Source organism: Camelina sativa, chromosome 5, assembly GCF_000633955.1.
Source record: "Camelina sativa cultivar DH55 chromosome 5, Cs, whole genome shotgun sequence".
Lineage (NCBI taxonomy): Eukaryota > Viridiplantae > Streptophyta > Magnoliopsida > Brassicales > Brassicaceae > Camelina > Camelina sativa.
In genome coordinates this window covers 31,027,244-31,043,240 of record NC_025689.1, presented here as the reverse complement: position 1 = coordinate 31,043,240, position 15,997 = coordinate 31,027,244, and the positions used below count along the sequence as shown (strand labels likewise).

General features: G+C 35.4%; 2 protein-coding genes across 2 annotated transcripts; both read left to right on the top strand.

The window, feature by feature from the left end:
- Positions 4,971–8,556, top strand: LOC104788005 (CSC1-like protein At1g69450). The gene is made up of 11 exons (XM_010513672.2): positions 4,971–5,201; positions 5,339–5,664; positions 5,755–5,910; positions 6,038–6,101; positions 6,210–6,419; positions 6,544–6,714; positions 6,801–7,099; positions 7,174–7,450; positions 7,550–7,825; positions 7,914–8,147; positions 8,220–8,556. The coding sequence occupies exons 2-11, from the start codon at positions 5,387–5,389 to the stop codon at positions 8,382–8,384; spliced, it is 2,130 nt and encodes a 709-aa protein (XP_010511974.1). The 5' UTR covers positions 4,971–5,201; positions 5,339–5,386; the 3' UTR covers positions 8,385–8,556.
- Positions 10,750–14,586, top strand: LOC104788004 (protein argonaute 7). The gene is made up of 3 exons (XM_010513671.2): positions 10,750–11,331; positions 11,782–13,036; positions 13,115–14,586. Exons 1-3 carry the CDS (start codon positions 10,971–10,973, stop codon positions 14,514–14,516), a joined length of 3,018 nt encoding a protein of 1,005 aa, XP_010511973.1. The 5' UTR covers positions 10,750–10,970; the 3' UTR covers positions 14,517–14,586.

Genomic DNA, 15,997 nt, shown 5'->3' with positions numbered 1-15,997 from the left:
ATTAACACGGCCTTTTACGAACGAAGAGATATATAATGCGCTTAGCTCTATTGGTGATGATCGTGCTCCAGGGCCCGATGGATTAACAGCAAGGTTTTATAAGTCATGTTGGGAAATTGTTGGACCCCAAGTCATACAAGAAGTACATACCTTCTTCGAAACTGGGACAATGAAACAGAGTATAAACCATACTAATATTTGCATGATACCAAAGATTGAGAATCCTGCAACTCTTTCGGACTACAGACCTATATCATTATGCAATGTACTATACAAGATTGTCTCTAAATGCTTGGTTCAACGATTAAAACCCCACTTGAACGACATAGTCTCGGAGGCACAAGCAGCCTTTATTCCAGGGAGATTAATACAGGACAATGTAATGATAGCTCACGAAATTATGCATTCGCTAAAGGTCCGCACACGAGTCTCACAAAACTACATGGCCGTAAAAACAGACGTCACCAAAGCTTACGACAGAGTAGAGTGGAACTTTCTCGAGACTACTCTAAAACTTTTTGGTTTTTGTCCCAAATGGATTGACTGGATCATGGCGGTTGTAACGACTGTTAATTACTCTGTCTTAATTAATGGTGCTCCCTATGGACATATACAACCAACAAGGGGAATCCGGCAAGGTGACCCATTATCACCATATCTTTTCATTCTCTGTTTAGACATCCTAAGTCATTTAATCAGCACAAGCGAACGGGAAGGGAATTTATGTGGAATTCGAATTGGCAATGGTGCACCAAGCATTACTCATTTGCAATTCGCTGATGATTGTTTATTTTTTTGCAAAGCAAACAAAAAAAACTGCCAAAATTTGAAAGATATCTTTGATGTTTATGAGTATTACTCAGGGCAACAGATAAACACATCAAAATCTATGATCACCTTTGGCAGTAGAGTTTATGGCCATACTCAGTCAAGATTAAAGTCAATCCTAGACATCCCTAATCATGGAGGAGGGGGGAAATATCTTGGCCTTCCAGAACAGTTTAGGCGAAAAAAGAAAGAAATGTTCGAAATATTGTCGAGAGAGTCAAAAAACGTACGAATGGTTGGACTGCCAAGAAATTATCCCCAGCAGGAAAGGAAATCATGCTTAATTCTGTGGCTTTATCGATGCCGGTTTATGCTATGTCATGCTTCAAACTACCTATTGGAATCACAACTGAAATTGAAACCTTACTAATGCAATACTGGTGGGAGAGGAGTTCAACACAGAAAGGTATCCCATGGATTGCCTGGAGTAAACTAAAACGTTAAAAACGAGAAGGTGGATTGGGTTTTATGGATCTTGCGAAGTTCAGTGATGCTCTTTTGGCAAAACAGGCTTGGAGACTAATTCAATATCTTGACTCTCTGTTTGCCAAAGTTATGAAGAACAGGTATTACCGGGATGAATCAGTTTTAGATGCTAGACAAAGGAAAAAACAATCTTATGGATGGTCCTCAATTTTAATTGGCTTAGACATTATCAAGAAAGGTTCACGCTATATAGTGGGGGATGGAAGGACTGCTAGGATAGGATTGGATAATTTCACTTCAGCACACCCTCCTCGTTTAGTCCAAACAACACCGCCGCTTTCATCAACGACTTTAACACATTTTATCACAAAAAGGGGGGAAACCCGCACATGGGACAATCAAAAATTACTTTGCTATGTTCATCCCCAAGATCAAGAGATGATACAAAACATTCATCTTTCACAAGTCGAATGTCCGGACAAGCTTATTTGGAATTACACCCGATCAGGAGATTACACAGTTAAAACAGGTTACTGGTTCATCACCCATTACCCTTTTGATCCAGGAGATGTCTTACCCACGCCTCATGGTTCCATTGATGGAAGTTGCGCATTTTTCCTCAAATCAAACATTTTCTATGGCGCATCCTATCACTAGCAATACCAGTCACAACAAAACTTCGATCACGAGGTATGACAATTGATCCTATTTGTTCACGATGTCGCCAAACAGAGGAAACAATACATCATGCGTTCTTTTCCTGTCCTTTTGCGATTATGGCATGGAGACAATCCAGTACACCTTCTTTAAACATTAACCAACTCAACTTGCCTACAGAGGAAATCATTAATCAACTGTTATTGTATAACTCGCAAACATCAAACATATATGATTCTCTTCTACCTTTTGTGTTAATCTGGTGTATATGGAAAGCACGAAACAATCATGTCTTCAATAACTATCGTGAGAGTGTCTCGAAAACAGTCCTACAGGCGCGGTCAGACACAAGGGATTGGGTTAACAACTTGCATCATTCTCATTCAACGGTATCTGTTACACGGACGAATAGAACCACCTGGATACCGCCAAGTTCTCCATTCATAAAATGCAATTTTGACGCGAGCTATGACCAGAATTCACACCAATCAACAGGAGGATGGATATTCCGAAATCATCAGGGAGAAGCTCTAGTGTGGGGTGCAACAAAACTAGACCGAGTAAGATCATCCTTAGAGGCAGAAACATATGGTTTGCTCACGGCTATACAACACGCATGGATTAAGGGATATCACTCAGTAATTTTTGAAGGAGACAGTGAAATACTTATCAAAATAGTAAATGAGGAGAGTGTTGATGTATCATTAACTAACCTTGTCTGAGATATAAAAATGTGGTCTTCAAAGCTTCAGCAAGTTTCGTTTAAGTTCACAAAGAGGGAATGTAATGGAGTGGCTCATAGTTTAGCTAAATTTGGTTGTTTAAATTCAGAATATTACACTGACTCTATTGTAATGCCCCCATGGCTAGAACACTCTATCTGTAATGATCGTTTATAATCAATATATATTTCTTTTGCGAAAAAAAAAACACCCCAACCACCACCTTGCTTAGTGAGCCCATATCCACACTCAGTCCATGAGCCCACCTTCCTAAGTGGGTCCTACGTCTATTCCCGGCCCGTGGATCCACCCATACTCGATGACCGGTTTGTTACGTCTAGGAGACTTTAAATACTTATTTACCGATCCTACAAATTAACAAATGATATTTTCCTGTGTTTTGTCCTCACTCATACAGTTCCGACAATCACTTTGAGGAAGGTCACCCATCATGAAGTTCTCTCAGAACTCCTGACCAAAAAATAAGTGCATTTTGGTGACATATGTGGCCAAATCAATTTTTTTAAACCTTTCCACAGTCAAGGGTGTCACCATCTTTGAGCACCTATGGATCAATCAACAACGATTTATGTTTTTCCAATCTATATATCTATGTTTGTTGTAAACTTGTGTTTGATTAACATATTTTATCCATCCATTAGGTTGATGAGCTTCTACTCGTTATCTCTCTTTGGGACTGAATGAAGAATAGTAACAATTATATTTGCAAAAAAAAAAGAGTTTATGACCGTCCAATCAAGGTTGAGAAATTAGAAGAAAATTAATTTGACATAATTAAAGAAACAGTTGAAAACTATAAGCAGGCTAATATATGAATCCCAAATAATTCAAAAAATATAAATTAAATAAAACAAAATAAAAATACAACAATAAATTTTAAAATACAATATTAGAAAAAGAATACGCATATATTAATCTTTTTTGGGTCAACATATTAATCTTACCTATTCCCAACTGAATAAGAAGAAAGTAGGAGAAAATTTTGGTTTAAAAAATTAGGAAAAATTTACCTTCCCATTAAAAAAAAGTTCCCAATTAAACAAACTTGAAAGCAGTGTTTTTGAATAAATTATTTTGTTAGATGAAAAGTATGAGACGATATATGTTTATATAGAAGTGAGTATTTACAAAATTTAGAATTAATAATTAACAGTATATTTTCTTTAATCCTTTTTCTATATTTTTTTGTAGAATTAATAATTAAAATTAAAAATAACTAAATTTTTTATAATTATCTTTTTACATTATTAATATTTTTTAAAACAAAATATTTTACTTTTGTTGTAATCAAATTACCCCTATTAAATATAAAAAGTAACTTTTACACATGTCAAAATCTGAGAATGATAACTTGACACATGTCAAAATCTTGTTAATTGCTAACTTTCAAAACCCAACTTTATATAATAAGATAATCCCCTTTTTAATAAAAGGGAAGTACACAACATAGTTTTTGTAGACTTTATATTTTTAATAAATGGTTACAAATAGGTTATAGATAAATCCATATATTAATATTAATTGGTTACACCTAAATATTAGGGATATTCCAAATTGATAATTGATATATTAATGGTAACAAATAAAATCAAGGATATTCCAAACTGTATTTTCGGAAGATTTTAGTTTTATATCACGTTATTTCCAAATATCTTAAACACAGTATTACAAATTTATTTTTTACGGATTTTATCGATAGATCACAACGTTAACAAAAGATAAATTACAAAATTGATAGATTGATTGGTTACAAGTTAAATAGTGGGTTCCAAAATAGATTACGAAATAAATTTAACCAGTGTTATAGCACGGGTGCTTATCTATAATCATTAACAATATAAAACTTACAAAATAGGTGTCTTTTTTTTCAAATCTTCATATTTAGCATATGATTTTATTGCATAATGTTTTATCCAAAAAAAACTTTTAAAAACAATCACATAAATTATATTTTATATAAAATTAAAATATAAATAAAATGAATTTCAATTCGTGCTCTAGGGTCTTAATCTAGTATGGTAAAATATAATACAGTACAAAACAAATCTACCAGAAGATGCTCACTTATTTATTCATTCCATTTTATTATAATCACCGGTGTTGTTGATAAAACTACAGTTGACTTTCCCGTAATATACAAAAATACCCTCACAAAGTCCTACAAGTATTAAGATATCCCAAAGCATAGTAAGGGTATTTTCGGTAAAGTATCAACAAATAAACAAAATGGGGGAAGCGAGGGAAGAAGGCCTAAAAGTCTGAATAAAATTTGGTACTAATAATGATAATATAAACGTGTCCAATTTTCAAAAAAATAAAATTTATTAACTAATCTGCTCTCTTTGCTTTCACAATCAATCAATCTCTCACTTAAGGAAATTTTTAATTTGTTATCGGCAAATTTCAGATCATAATTTGTTTTCTCTGGTTCGTATTGCTCGTTTTGTTCCCGATCAGGCGATCACTGACTTTAAAGAAGCTTTCACAAACGCGTCTTTGGGACTTTTTTGATTTTCGCAGTCTCACAACAACAACGCTCGCTCTCAGGTTTTGATTTTAATTCTGATTTTGTAGAATCTTTAGTTTTTTTTTTTTATTGACTTCTATTTGAATGACGAAACCTCGTAGAAATAAAAATTTTGAAATCTGGGTTTTTTTTTTTGGTTTCCGATTTGTTTATGCAGTTACAGAGGTTTTTTTTGAAGTATTTGAAATTGTCCTTTTAAGAGAAGATGCGTTTGTCTGCACTTGTTATGTCTGTCGGGATAAACTCTTGCCTATGTGTATTGTTCTTCATACTCTACTCTGTACTGAGAAAGCAGCCACGCAACTACGAGGTTTTTTTACCTCGTCGTCTCGCAGCTGGGACGTCTAAACGTAGACGTAACAAAGTGGCAAGGTATATACCTTCTGTTAAATGGATTTGGAAATCATGGAGACCATCAGAAAAAGAACTTATGGAATCCTCTGGCCTTGATGGTGTTGTCTTTATGAGAATGATTACTTTCAGGTAAAAAACCTTTAAGACTTTGAAGGTATTCTATAGTTTGTAGTACACTTAATTTGCCTTTGTTTAATTATTCTTTGATTGATTGTGCAGTTTGAAAGTGTTCTTGTTTGCTGTGATCATTGGGATTTTTGTTCTCTTGCCTGTGAACTGCTTTGGAGATCAACTGATTGTTATTGACTATGCTGACTGGTCTTCTAATTCCTTGGATCTTTTTTCTGTTGCAAACCTCAAAGTCCGCTCACCATGGTAACCCTCAAACTCTTATGTTATTGTTACTATAGCTCAGATGAAGTAGAGATACTGCAGCTCGGATTCGTTCTGTGGGCTTTTATGACATTTCGTTATAGCTAAAGATCTTTTTGGTTTCTTGCAGGCTATGGGTTCACTTTGGAGCTATATATCTTCTGACTGCATTTGTTTGCTGTCTTCTTTACTTTGTAAGGCCATGTTTTTCTGATTACTAAAGTGATAACTCTTTAGAAGGTTGTTACTAGTCTTGACTTTCACTGAGATATATTGTCACTAGTACTGGCTTTATTTGACAGGAATTCAGATATATTGCGTTAAAAAGGATTGAGTATTTCCATTCATCCAAACCTCAGCCACATCAGTTCACTATATTAGTTCGTAATATTCCCTCTTCAGATGGAAACAGTGTGAGCGACACTGTTGACAGGTTCTTTGAAGAAAATCATTCCTCTACATACCTTTCTCATGTGGTCATCCATCGAACAAGTAAACTCCGAAGTGTTGTTGTAAGTCCTGAAACAGCTAAACTGCTTTCATTTGGGCAGTATATCTTTATAATGTGCATGTTATCGCTACCTATTACTACCTGAGCTCTTGGTTATGGTTCTTGTTCCATTCTGGCTCTTGCAGGATCAGGCCAAAAAGTTATATAAAAAGGTGAAACATAAGAAGCCAGTTAAGAAGACGCCAATGAGATTCTTTAGTCGCAAGAACACTCCTGAGGATCACTATGAGAATGTGTTACAGGAAATGGAACAGAACATACGATTGGGGCAAGCTGAAGTTTCAGCTCCTGGAAAAGTATGACACTTATGGTTTAGCACCTGATTATGTATTCGAGTTGAAATTAAGATAATGATGCTTCTGGATACTTCTTTCTGATGTAGGAAGTTCGAGCTGCTTTTGTATCATTCAAGTCTCGGTATGGTGCTGCAACGGCACTCCACATGCCACAATCAATCAACCCCACTTACTGGCTCACAGAACCAGCACCAGAACCTCATGACGTTCACTGGCCTTTCTTCTCTGCATCATTTATGCAGAAATGGCTTGCTAAAATTCTGGTTGTCTTCGCTTGTCTTCTCCTTACCATCTTGTTTCTTGTTCCAGTAGTACTTGTCCAAGGTCTCACCAACCTGCCTGCACTAGAATTTATGTTCCCATTCTTGACACTGATTCTATCAATGTAAGTGAAACCTTTTCATTCCCATTACCTTTGAACAACACTTTTGTGCTAAACCTTAGCAATCTATGTTGCAGGAAAGTTGTAAGTCAAATAATAACTGGATACCTTCCAAGTCTTATACTTCAGACGTCTCTGAAAGTCGTACCTCCCATCATGGAGTTTCTCTCTTCTATCCAAGGGCACATTTGCCACAGCGATATACAAAAGAGTGCTTGCAACAAGGTGATCTGGTTCACAATATGGAATGTGTTTTTCGCAACTGTTTTCTCTGGTTCAGCCTTCTACAAGCTTTCTGTAATCCTAGATCCAAAGGAAATTCCTGTCAAGTTGGCTGTGGCTGTTCCGGCTCAGGTAAAAAAACTTCTCCCACCATTCATTGGCACACACAATGGTCACTACTCGTAGTTGATAACTGAACTGGATTAACCGGGGGGTTTACATCATTTGCAGGCATCATTTTTCATCGCCTATGTTGTGACAACAGGATGGACGGATACACTGACTGAACTCTTCCGTGTAGTTCCCTTCATGGTCAGTTACATAAAAAGATCATTTGAACCTTCAGATGAAAATGAATTTGTTGTCCCGCCAATGCGGTACCACAGAGACACTCCAAGAGTTCTCTTCTTAGGACTTCTTGGGATTACATACTTCTTCTTAGCTCCATTGATTCTTCCTTTCATTCTTTTCTACTTCTGCCTTGCATACATTGTCTACCGGAACCAGGTATGTATGAGTATGACATACATCTTATACTCCTTTTAGATTTCTCCTTCCGCTAGAACTAAGCACTCAATTGCGTTTTGGGATGCAGTTTATGAACGTGTATGCTCCAAAGTTTGATACGGGTGGGATGTTTTGGCCGATGATACACTATACGATGATATTCTCTCTTGTACTCATGCACGCAATTGCAATCGGTCTATTTGCGCTAAAGAAGATGGAACTAGCTACATACTTGCTTGTCCCTCTTCCCGTTTGTACTCTTCTCTTCAACGAGTTCTGTCGTAAACGCTTCATGCCTATTTTCACTGCTTATCCTGCTGAGGTACAAATCTCATACAAACATAGAAAAAAAAAAAAAAAGTTGTATAACTCTGTGTGTTTTGTGGTTCTTTAGGTGTTGACAAAGAGAGATAAAGAAGATCGAAACGATCCAAGAATGCCTGAGTTTTATGATAACTTGGTTAGTGCGTACCAAGATCCTGCTATGCTCCCACTTCGATTATCTGGAAGCAGAAGTGATAGCCTCACTAGTCCTCTTCTCTCTTCTACTGAGGTTTGAAGTTGTACCTCTTCTATTACAAACTTTCTCTGTACATCCATGTGCAATATGTATATACTTCTTCCCTTATACCTCAAACATTAGAGATCTACATTGAAACCCAATATCATCATTTATTTGTAAATCTTTATTTACTACAGAGAGTAGTTTAATTACATCTATCCGTTGTTTATTCTTTCTTGTGCAGCATTGTGAAAAAGGGGTAAATCAAAATGTTAAATATTGACTACTAACAGTTACTAAACGTTACAGTTTGTTATCTAAACCTAGTAGTCACGATATAAAATTAAGCAATAATTATGCTTTCACTTTGAACTAAACAATGATTACCCATATCTTAACCATGTCTCTTATATTGACGACATCATTTGATTACAAGAGCAGGTTAATTACTTAAAATTAAATCGCGAATTTGATAACTTGTCTTCTTTGATAGAAAGATACTACTAGTTGCAAAGAGAATTTTGTTTTCATGGAAATAAATAGGTATCCAAAGATAATCAGATGATGACAGTTTACACAATCTTTGTTCTTTATAGGCTCTTGTCTAAATCAAGATATTGGTAACTGGAACGACGGGTCATCTGATATTTTAATATATTGGTTAGAGAGATTGGACCTTGATTTTGGTATCAAATACTTATATATTCATTTAATCTGTTTTGTCGTTAGCGAATGACTACTATATTCGAATTAGCTGTTTTTATATTATCTATAAACTCATTATACAAAGCGTTAATGAGTTTTTAAAAATTAAAAGTAATTCATAATTTCTCCGTAATCACCCAAACCTTCTACTATTTGTATTCTATCTGCTATTTGCTTTTGTAATCTACCCATATCCATCTCTGTTTTTTTTTTACGGTAGCCGTAATTAATTCTAAAAAATATTCTGTATCTAATGTTACGAGACCTTTAATCTAAAGTTGATAGCTAAGATTAAGAAATGATCAGTGCAAACTGAAAAATGGAAAAAACATGGGAAAGAAAGATGAAAAAAACATTATACAGTAGTAGTTTGTAATGGAGTAATATTATGGTTTAAGGTCCACGTTAATCATATTTCCCCATATACATCACCACATTCCATAAATTTATTCTAACAAATAATAATGACAAAATCAAAAGTTAAAACAGGAACTCAACGGATTAGCGGTTTTCATTAATTACCACAGAAAGGCAAAAACAATTATATAATGATTAATTAGTGCTAAGCTAATTTGGATTAAAAAGTAGAGAGCAAATTTAGCCCAAAACAATGGGGGATATAGGGAACTTTTTAGCTTTGAGCCTTTGACCAAATCTGTTTGGTCCCAGTAAATATATTTAGTGTTCCATTACATAAAAGTAAACTCTTTGAATCAGACCCGTTTTCTCTCAAGTCCATATGATCCATCTTTTAGCATTACTTCTAGTAAATTTTGGACACAATCTTTAGGGAAATGATAAAAAAGAGAGTAGGGATTTGATACCTAATATCGATGTTGATATGATAAAATCATCAAACCATTGTTCATGGCCTATATCTATCACAAGAATTACAATTATTCAATGAAGATAAATATGTGGGTTTTGGTCACCATAAAAAAATGAAAAGAAGCCAAAAAGGCTCTTGATTGAATTATTTTGCTTTCATGTTATACTATTGAATTAGTTTGCCAAAATAAACAATCAATAGTAGTAAAGATCATTATTCATTAATCTAACTTTTGTAATGTTTTTTTTTTTTTGTCAACAACTTATACATTTAAATTAAAAAAGTTCAGTCAACCGAACCAAAAGAACATTGTTTACATATATAACAATATGCTAGTAAATAAAACACGAATGGTAACTTTAACAATGTTCTAATTAAATTTGTGTTGCTAGCTTTTCTTGAAACAAAATATTCGGAAAAGTATATGTAATATTTGTGTGAAAGAGTCCAAAGTGTCTAGTATTATTATTAATGAAGTACGAAGAAATAGTACCAAGAATAAATAAGTTAGAGAGAATGGTCCCATATTTCGATCTAATGAATGTATTGGTCCATTCCATTCTATTTAAAAAAAAAAAAAAAAACATGTTTACAACTTGGGGTTTACGAAAACCATAAAGTAATCATTTACGCCGTTGAAAAAGAAATCATATATGAATGTCTCAACCAACAACATTGGTAATCACTACATTGCGTTTATATATAATCAAGAAGTACTATAGTTTTAATCAAGAACGATATCAAATTTGTTATAAATATGTCTTAAAGAGTTTAAAGTAACACTATAGATCTTTAATTTTTTATTTTTAATTACCAACAATTAGAGCGTACGTATTTATGACAACATAAGTATTAAATAACATCATTTTATTATTTTGGTTGGGGCAGAAAAGAAAAAAAAACAGAGGGGACTTTGACCTTTCCCTGAGGCCTGACCAACAACCCAGACAATACCTTTCTGCCTTATTTTATCTTCTCTCTCTCTCTCTCTCTCTCTCTCTCTCTCATAAACCCACACTCACTCACTCACACCTTCTCTATCTCTCTCTCTTCTGTTTTGCCAAAGCCAAAGGTCTCTCTCTCTTTCACAGCTTTTTTTCTCCTCAGCCATGGAAGATAAAACTAAAACTCAAAGTCATCATCATCATCATCATCATCATAACAGTACAAAACATATCTCCAATTCCAAATCAAGTACACCTCTTCTCCACAAGCCTTATCACCATGTTCAAACCAATCCTCCTCCTTTTCTCTTGCACCCTTCTTCTCACCAAAACCTCAGTCTTCAGTCCAGCTACTACTATTATTACTACTGCTACTTCTACTCTCAATTTCACAACTCTCTTCCTCCTCCTCCTCCTCCTCTTCTTCCTCATCCTCCTCCTCCTCCTCTTCCTCCTCTACTTCCTCTTCCTCCTCCTTCACCTCACTCAATGACCCGTTTCAACAAATCTCTCCCTGTTTCTCAAGGTAACTAAACTGTCTTTTTCTTGTTCTTGGTTTCTTCTTCTTCTTCTTTCTTGTTTGCATGTATTGGTTCTTTTGTCTTAAAAGGTTTAGGATCCTCACCTATGTCTTTATTTTTTATTGGACGAGGTTTTCAAGGCTATCTCTTGTTGTTGTTCTTTCTTTGTTTTGGTGTGATTTCCCACACAGACTCTCTAGTAGTAGTATTTGTGTAAATGTCTAAATGGTCCTCCTTACTCATATCCCTCTGTACTTACAATAATATTCACTTTTCTTTAAATGTTCTCTTTTCTTTTTAATGTGTTTAATGTCTGAAAACAAACTCTCTGTCTGCTTTAATACTCTCTACAGGTACTGATTCATTTGCATCTTTTTGTGTTTCAATCAAAAATACAATTAAAGTTTAATTTGACTTTGACTCACCCATTTTTTTTGCTTCTTCTGTATCAACAGTTGTGGAGAGGAAGCAGCAACAACAACATCAGAAGAAGAAGATACAAGTTTCTGAACATAAAGCCAACAACAAAGTGAGTGGCTCCATAGCAACAACAGAAGCAGCAGCATCATTAGTGGTTGCTAAAAGACCAGACTTTGGTGGTCAAGAAGGCTCTGTCATTTACCTTCTCGCTAACCATTTTCTTGTCAAGTTCGATCCTTTGCAGAGGATTTACCATTACAACGTTGAGATCTCTCCGCAGCCTTCAAAAGAAATTGCTCGGATGATCAAACAGAAGCTGGTGGAGACAGAACGGAATAGTTTCTCTGGTGTTGTTCCGGCTTTTGACGGTAGGAAAAACATTTACAGCCCTGTTGAGTTTCAGGACGATAGGCTTGAGTTCTTTGTTAATCTCCCTATGCCAACTTGCAAAGCTGTGATGAGTTCCGGTGACTTGCGAGAGAAGCAACCTCCGAAGAAGATTGATAAACTGTTTAGGGTTAATATGAGGCTTGTGTCCAAGTTTGATGGGAAGAAGGAACAGAGAAAGGAAGGAGAAGATTGGGCTCCTCTGCCTCCAGAATACATTCATGCTCTTGATGTTATCTTGAGGGAGAATCCAATGGAGAAGTGTACATCGATTGGAAGATCGTTTTACTCAAGTTCTATGGGTGGTTCAAAAGAGATTGGTGGAGGAGCTGTTGGACTCAGAGGGTTCTTCCAGAGTCTTAGACAGACTCAGCAAGGTTTAGCTCTTAACATGGATCTCTCAATCACAGCTTTCCATGAAAGCATTGGAGTAATAGCTTACTTGCAGAAGCGGCTTGAGTTTCTCAAGGATCTTCCTAGGAACAAAGGTAAAGAATTGAGTCTGGAGGAAAAGAGAGAAGTGGAGAAAGCACTTACGAACATAAGAGTCTTTGTTTGCCATAGAGAAACAGTTCAAAGGTATCGTGTTTACGGGTTAACAGAGGAGATTACAGAGAAGTTATGGTTTCCGGATAGAGATGGGAAGCATTTAAGGGTTATGAGCTACTTTAAAGATCATTATGGTTACGAGATTCAGTACAAGAACTTGCCGTGTCTGCAGATTAGTAGGGCGAGACCTTGTTACCTTCCTATGGAACTATGTATGATTTGTGAAGGTCAAAAGTTTCTTGGGAAGCTTTCAGATGATCAAGCTGCAAAGATTATGAAAATGGGTTGCCAAAAACCAAATGAAAGGAAAGCTATTATTGATAAGGTTATGGCAGGATCGGTTGGTCCATCAAGGTAATTTAGTTAATCCTAGTTTCTATATTCGAGTACTAAAAACATCGGTTAATCTTTTTTGTTTCTTCGGTTTGACAGCGGAAACCAAACAAGAGAGTTCAACCTCGAGGTTTCGAAAGGAATGACATTACTCAAAGGAAGAATACTTCAGCCTCCAAAGCTTAAACTTGACCGTCCAAAGAACCTTAAAGAATGTAAAGTTTTCAAAGGATCACGAATCGAGAGATGGGCTTTGATGAGTATTGGAGGCAGCTCGGATCAGAAATCTACTATCCCCAAGTTCATAAACGAGCTCACTCAAAAGTGTGAGCATTTGGGAGTCTTCTTAAGCAAGAACACAATAAGCAGCACCTTCTTTGAACCATCACACATACTCAACAACATTTCACTTCTCGAGTCGAAACTGAAGGAGATTCAAAGAGCTGCATCGAACAATCTCCAGCTGATTATTTGTGTAATGGAGAAAAAACATAAAGGGTATGGAGACCTAAAAAGGATAGCAGAGACAAGAATTGGCGTTGTGACACAATGCTGCTTATACCCTAACATCACTAAGCTCAGTTCTCAGTTTGTTTCAAACTTAGCTCTCAAGATTAATGCCAAGATAGGTGGATCCATGACCGAGCTCTACAAATCGATACCTTCTCACATTCCAAGACTGCTTAGACCTGATGAGCCTGTGATCTTTATGGGAGCTGATGTAACGCATCCTCATCCGTTTGATGATTGTAGTCCTTCAGTAGCGGCTGTGGTTGGGAGCATAAACTGGCCAGAAGCTAACCGATACGTCTCAAGAATGAGGTCTCAGACTCATAGGCAAGAGATCATTCAAGATCTTGACTTGATGGTCAAGGAACTTCTTGACGATTTCTACAAAGCCGTAAACAAGCTTCCGAATCGGATCATATTCTTCAGAGACGGTGTGAGCGAGACACAGTTCAAGAAAATCCTCCAAGAAGAGCTTCAGTCAATCAAAGCCGCTTGTTCCAAGTTCCAAGATTACAATCCGAGCATCACATTCGCAGTGGTCCAGAAAAGACACCACACGAGGCTGTTCAGATGCGAGCCAGACCATGAGAACATCCCTCAAGGTACAGTTGTTGATACAGTGATAACACATCCGAAAGAGTTTGATTTCTATCTCTGTAGCCATTTGGGAGTGAAGGGAACGAGCAGGCCAACGCATTACCACATCCTATGGGACGAGAACGAGTTCACTTCAGATGAGTTGCAGAGACTTGTGTATAACTTGTGTTACACTTTCGTGAGATGCACGAAACCTATTTCGATTGTGCCACCGGCTTATTATGCTCACCTTGCAGCGTACAGAGGAAGGCTATACATTGAAAGATCATCTGAATCTAATGGAGGAGGATCCATGAATCATCATCCTTCCTCTGTGTCTCGAGTTGGTCCTCCAAAGACTATTCCTCTCCCTAAATTAAGTGATAATGTCAAGAATCTCATGTTTTATTGCTGATTCTTAAGTCTCATGTTATCACTATTTTTTTGTTGTTAATTATTCCGTTATTATTTTATTTTTTAATGTTTTTACCATCTTTTACCGTTTTGGGTCAATAGGAACATACATATATTATGTTCCTCACTTACGTATAGTATAGTGTTCCATTCCAAATTCATCACCAATATGTTACACGTGAAAGTCCAAAAGTATTCATATTGCTGATGTGTTATCAACTTATCATAACACTAACAAGCCAAGCCAAGCCACCGCCAATTATTGAACATGGAAAGTCCAAAACATTTTTTTCTAAATTGTAAAAGTTCTTTTTTTTTTCTCTGAGTGCGTGAAGTTGATCATATCTGTTTCACGATTAAAACCACAAAAACATTATGAATATTCAGTTTTTTGTTTTATTTGCTTGTAACATTTCAATAATATGCCAACTACAGTAATTCAATCACATTTGAATATATCACATCAAGGCAAAAACTTTCAACAAAACACTCGAAAACTAAAGAGTTGATAACTTGTTGTAGGGACTCCAAAAGTATTCCAAATGTTAAATTCAAATTGTCATGATTTAAGAAAAATATTGACAATATCAGTGTGAAGTGTGAACCGAAGAGATTGAATGCTCTAGCTGGAAATAATAATAATAATAATAATAATAATAATAATAATAATAATAATAATAATAATAATAAAAGATTTGGGAGTTTGGAAATGTGAAAGTCCCAAAACAAGAGAAAGGACAAAAGAGAGGAAAGGGGAAAAGAAATGAATAGTTTGCAAGTTGGAAGAAAGTGTAGTTAATGAATGTGCAGAGTGTTGCAGGCTTGCAGCACATTACAAATTTACAAATGTATTTATTTATTTATTTCTATTTTATTTTCATAATTTTTTTTGGATTATGGGCTTTTACAGAAACAAATAAATAAAATTGTAATTATTTTTTCTAAGATAATAACGACGACACAGAGGACAAAAGACAGAATGAATGATTTTAATAACAATGGAAAGAAAAAAAGAAAGAGGAGAGTACAAAAAGAGTATGTGTTTTTGTGAGTTGTCACAAAATATGAAAAGGTGAAAAAGAATTTATGAAAATGTGTAATCTTTTGGTTTTCTTTTCATCTTTTCCAGTTCTCGGGAACCCAAATTCTCCAGAGAAGTGAGAGAACAACTTGTACCAAACTGTCTCAATTCTCTTTCTTCTACAACCAAAAAAAAAAATTTATTGGTATTTATCTATATATTGAAACCTATTTAATCTATAAAACTATACTTGTAAAATCTTGTAGCATTGAGTGTTACTTGCTCTATGTCTCTCCATGCTAAATTAGCAAATTACACATCCTTTCAATATTTTTTTTTTTACCAAAGTTTTGAAGTTAAAAAAATTATAAGACATCTCTCGAATGAACTGTCAATGTGTTTTCAAATTTGTGTGTATTTGTCTGTGCATGTTAGTTTGACAAACGTCTCTGTGTTAACCA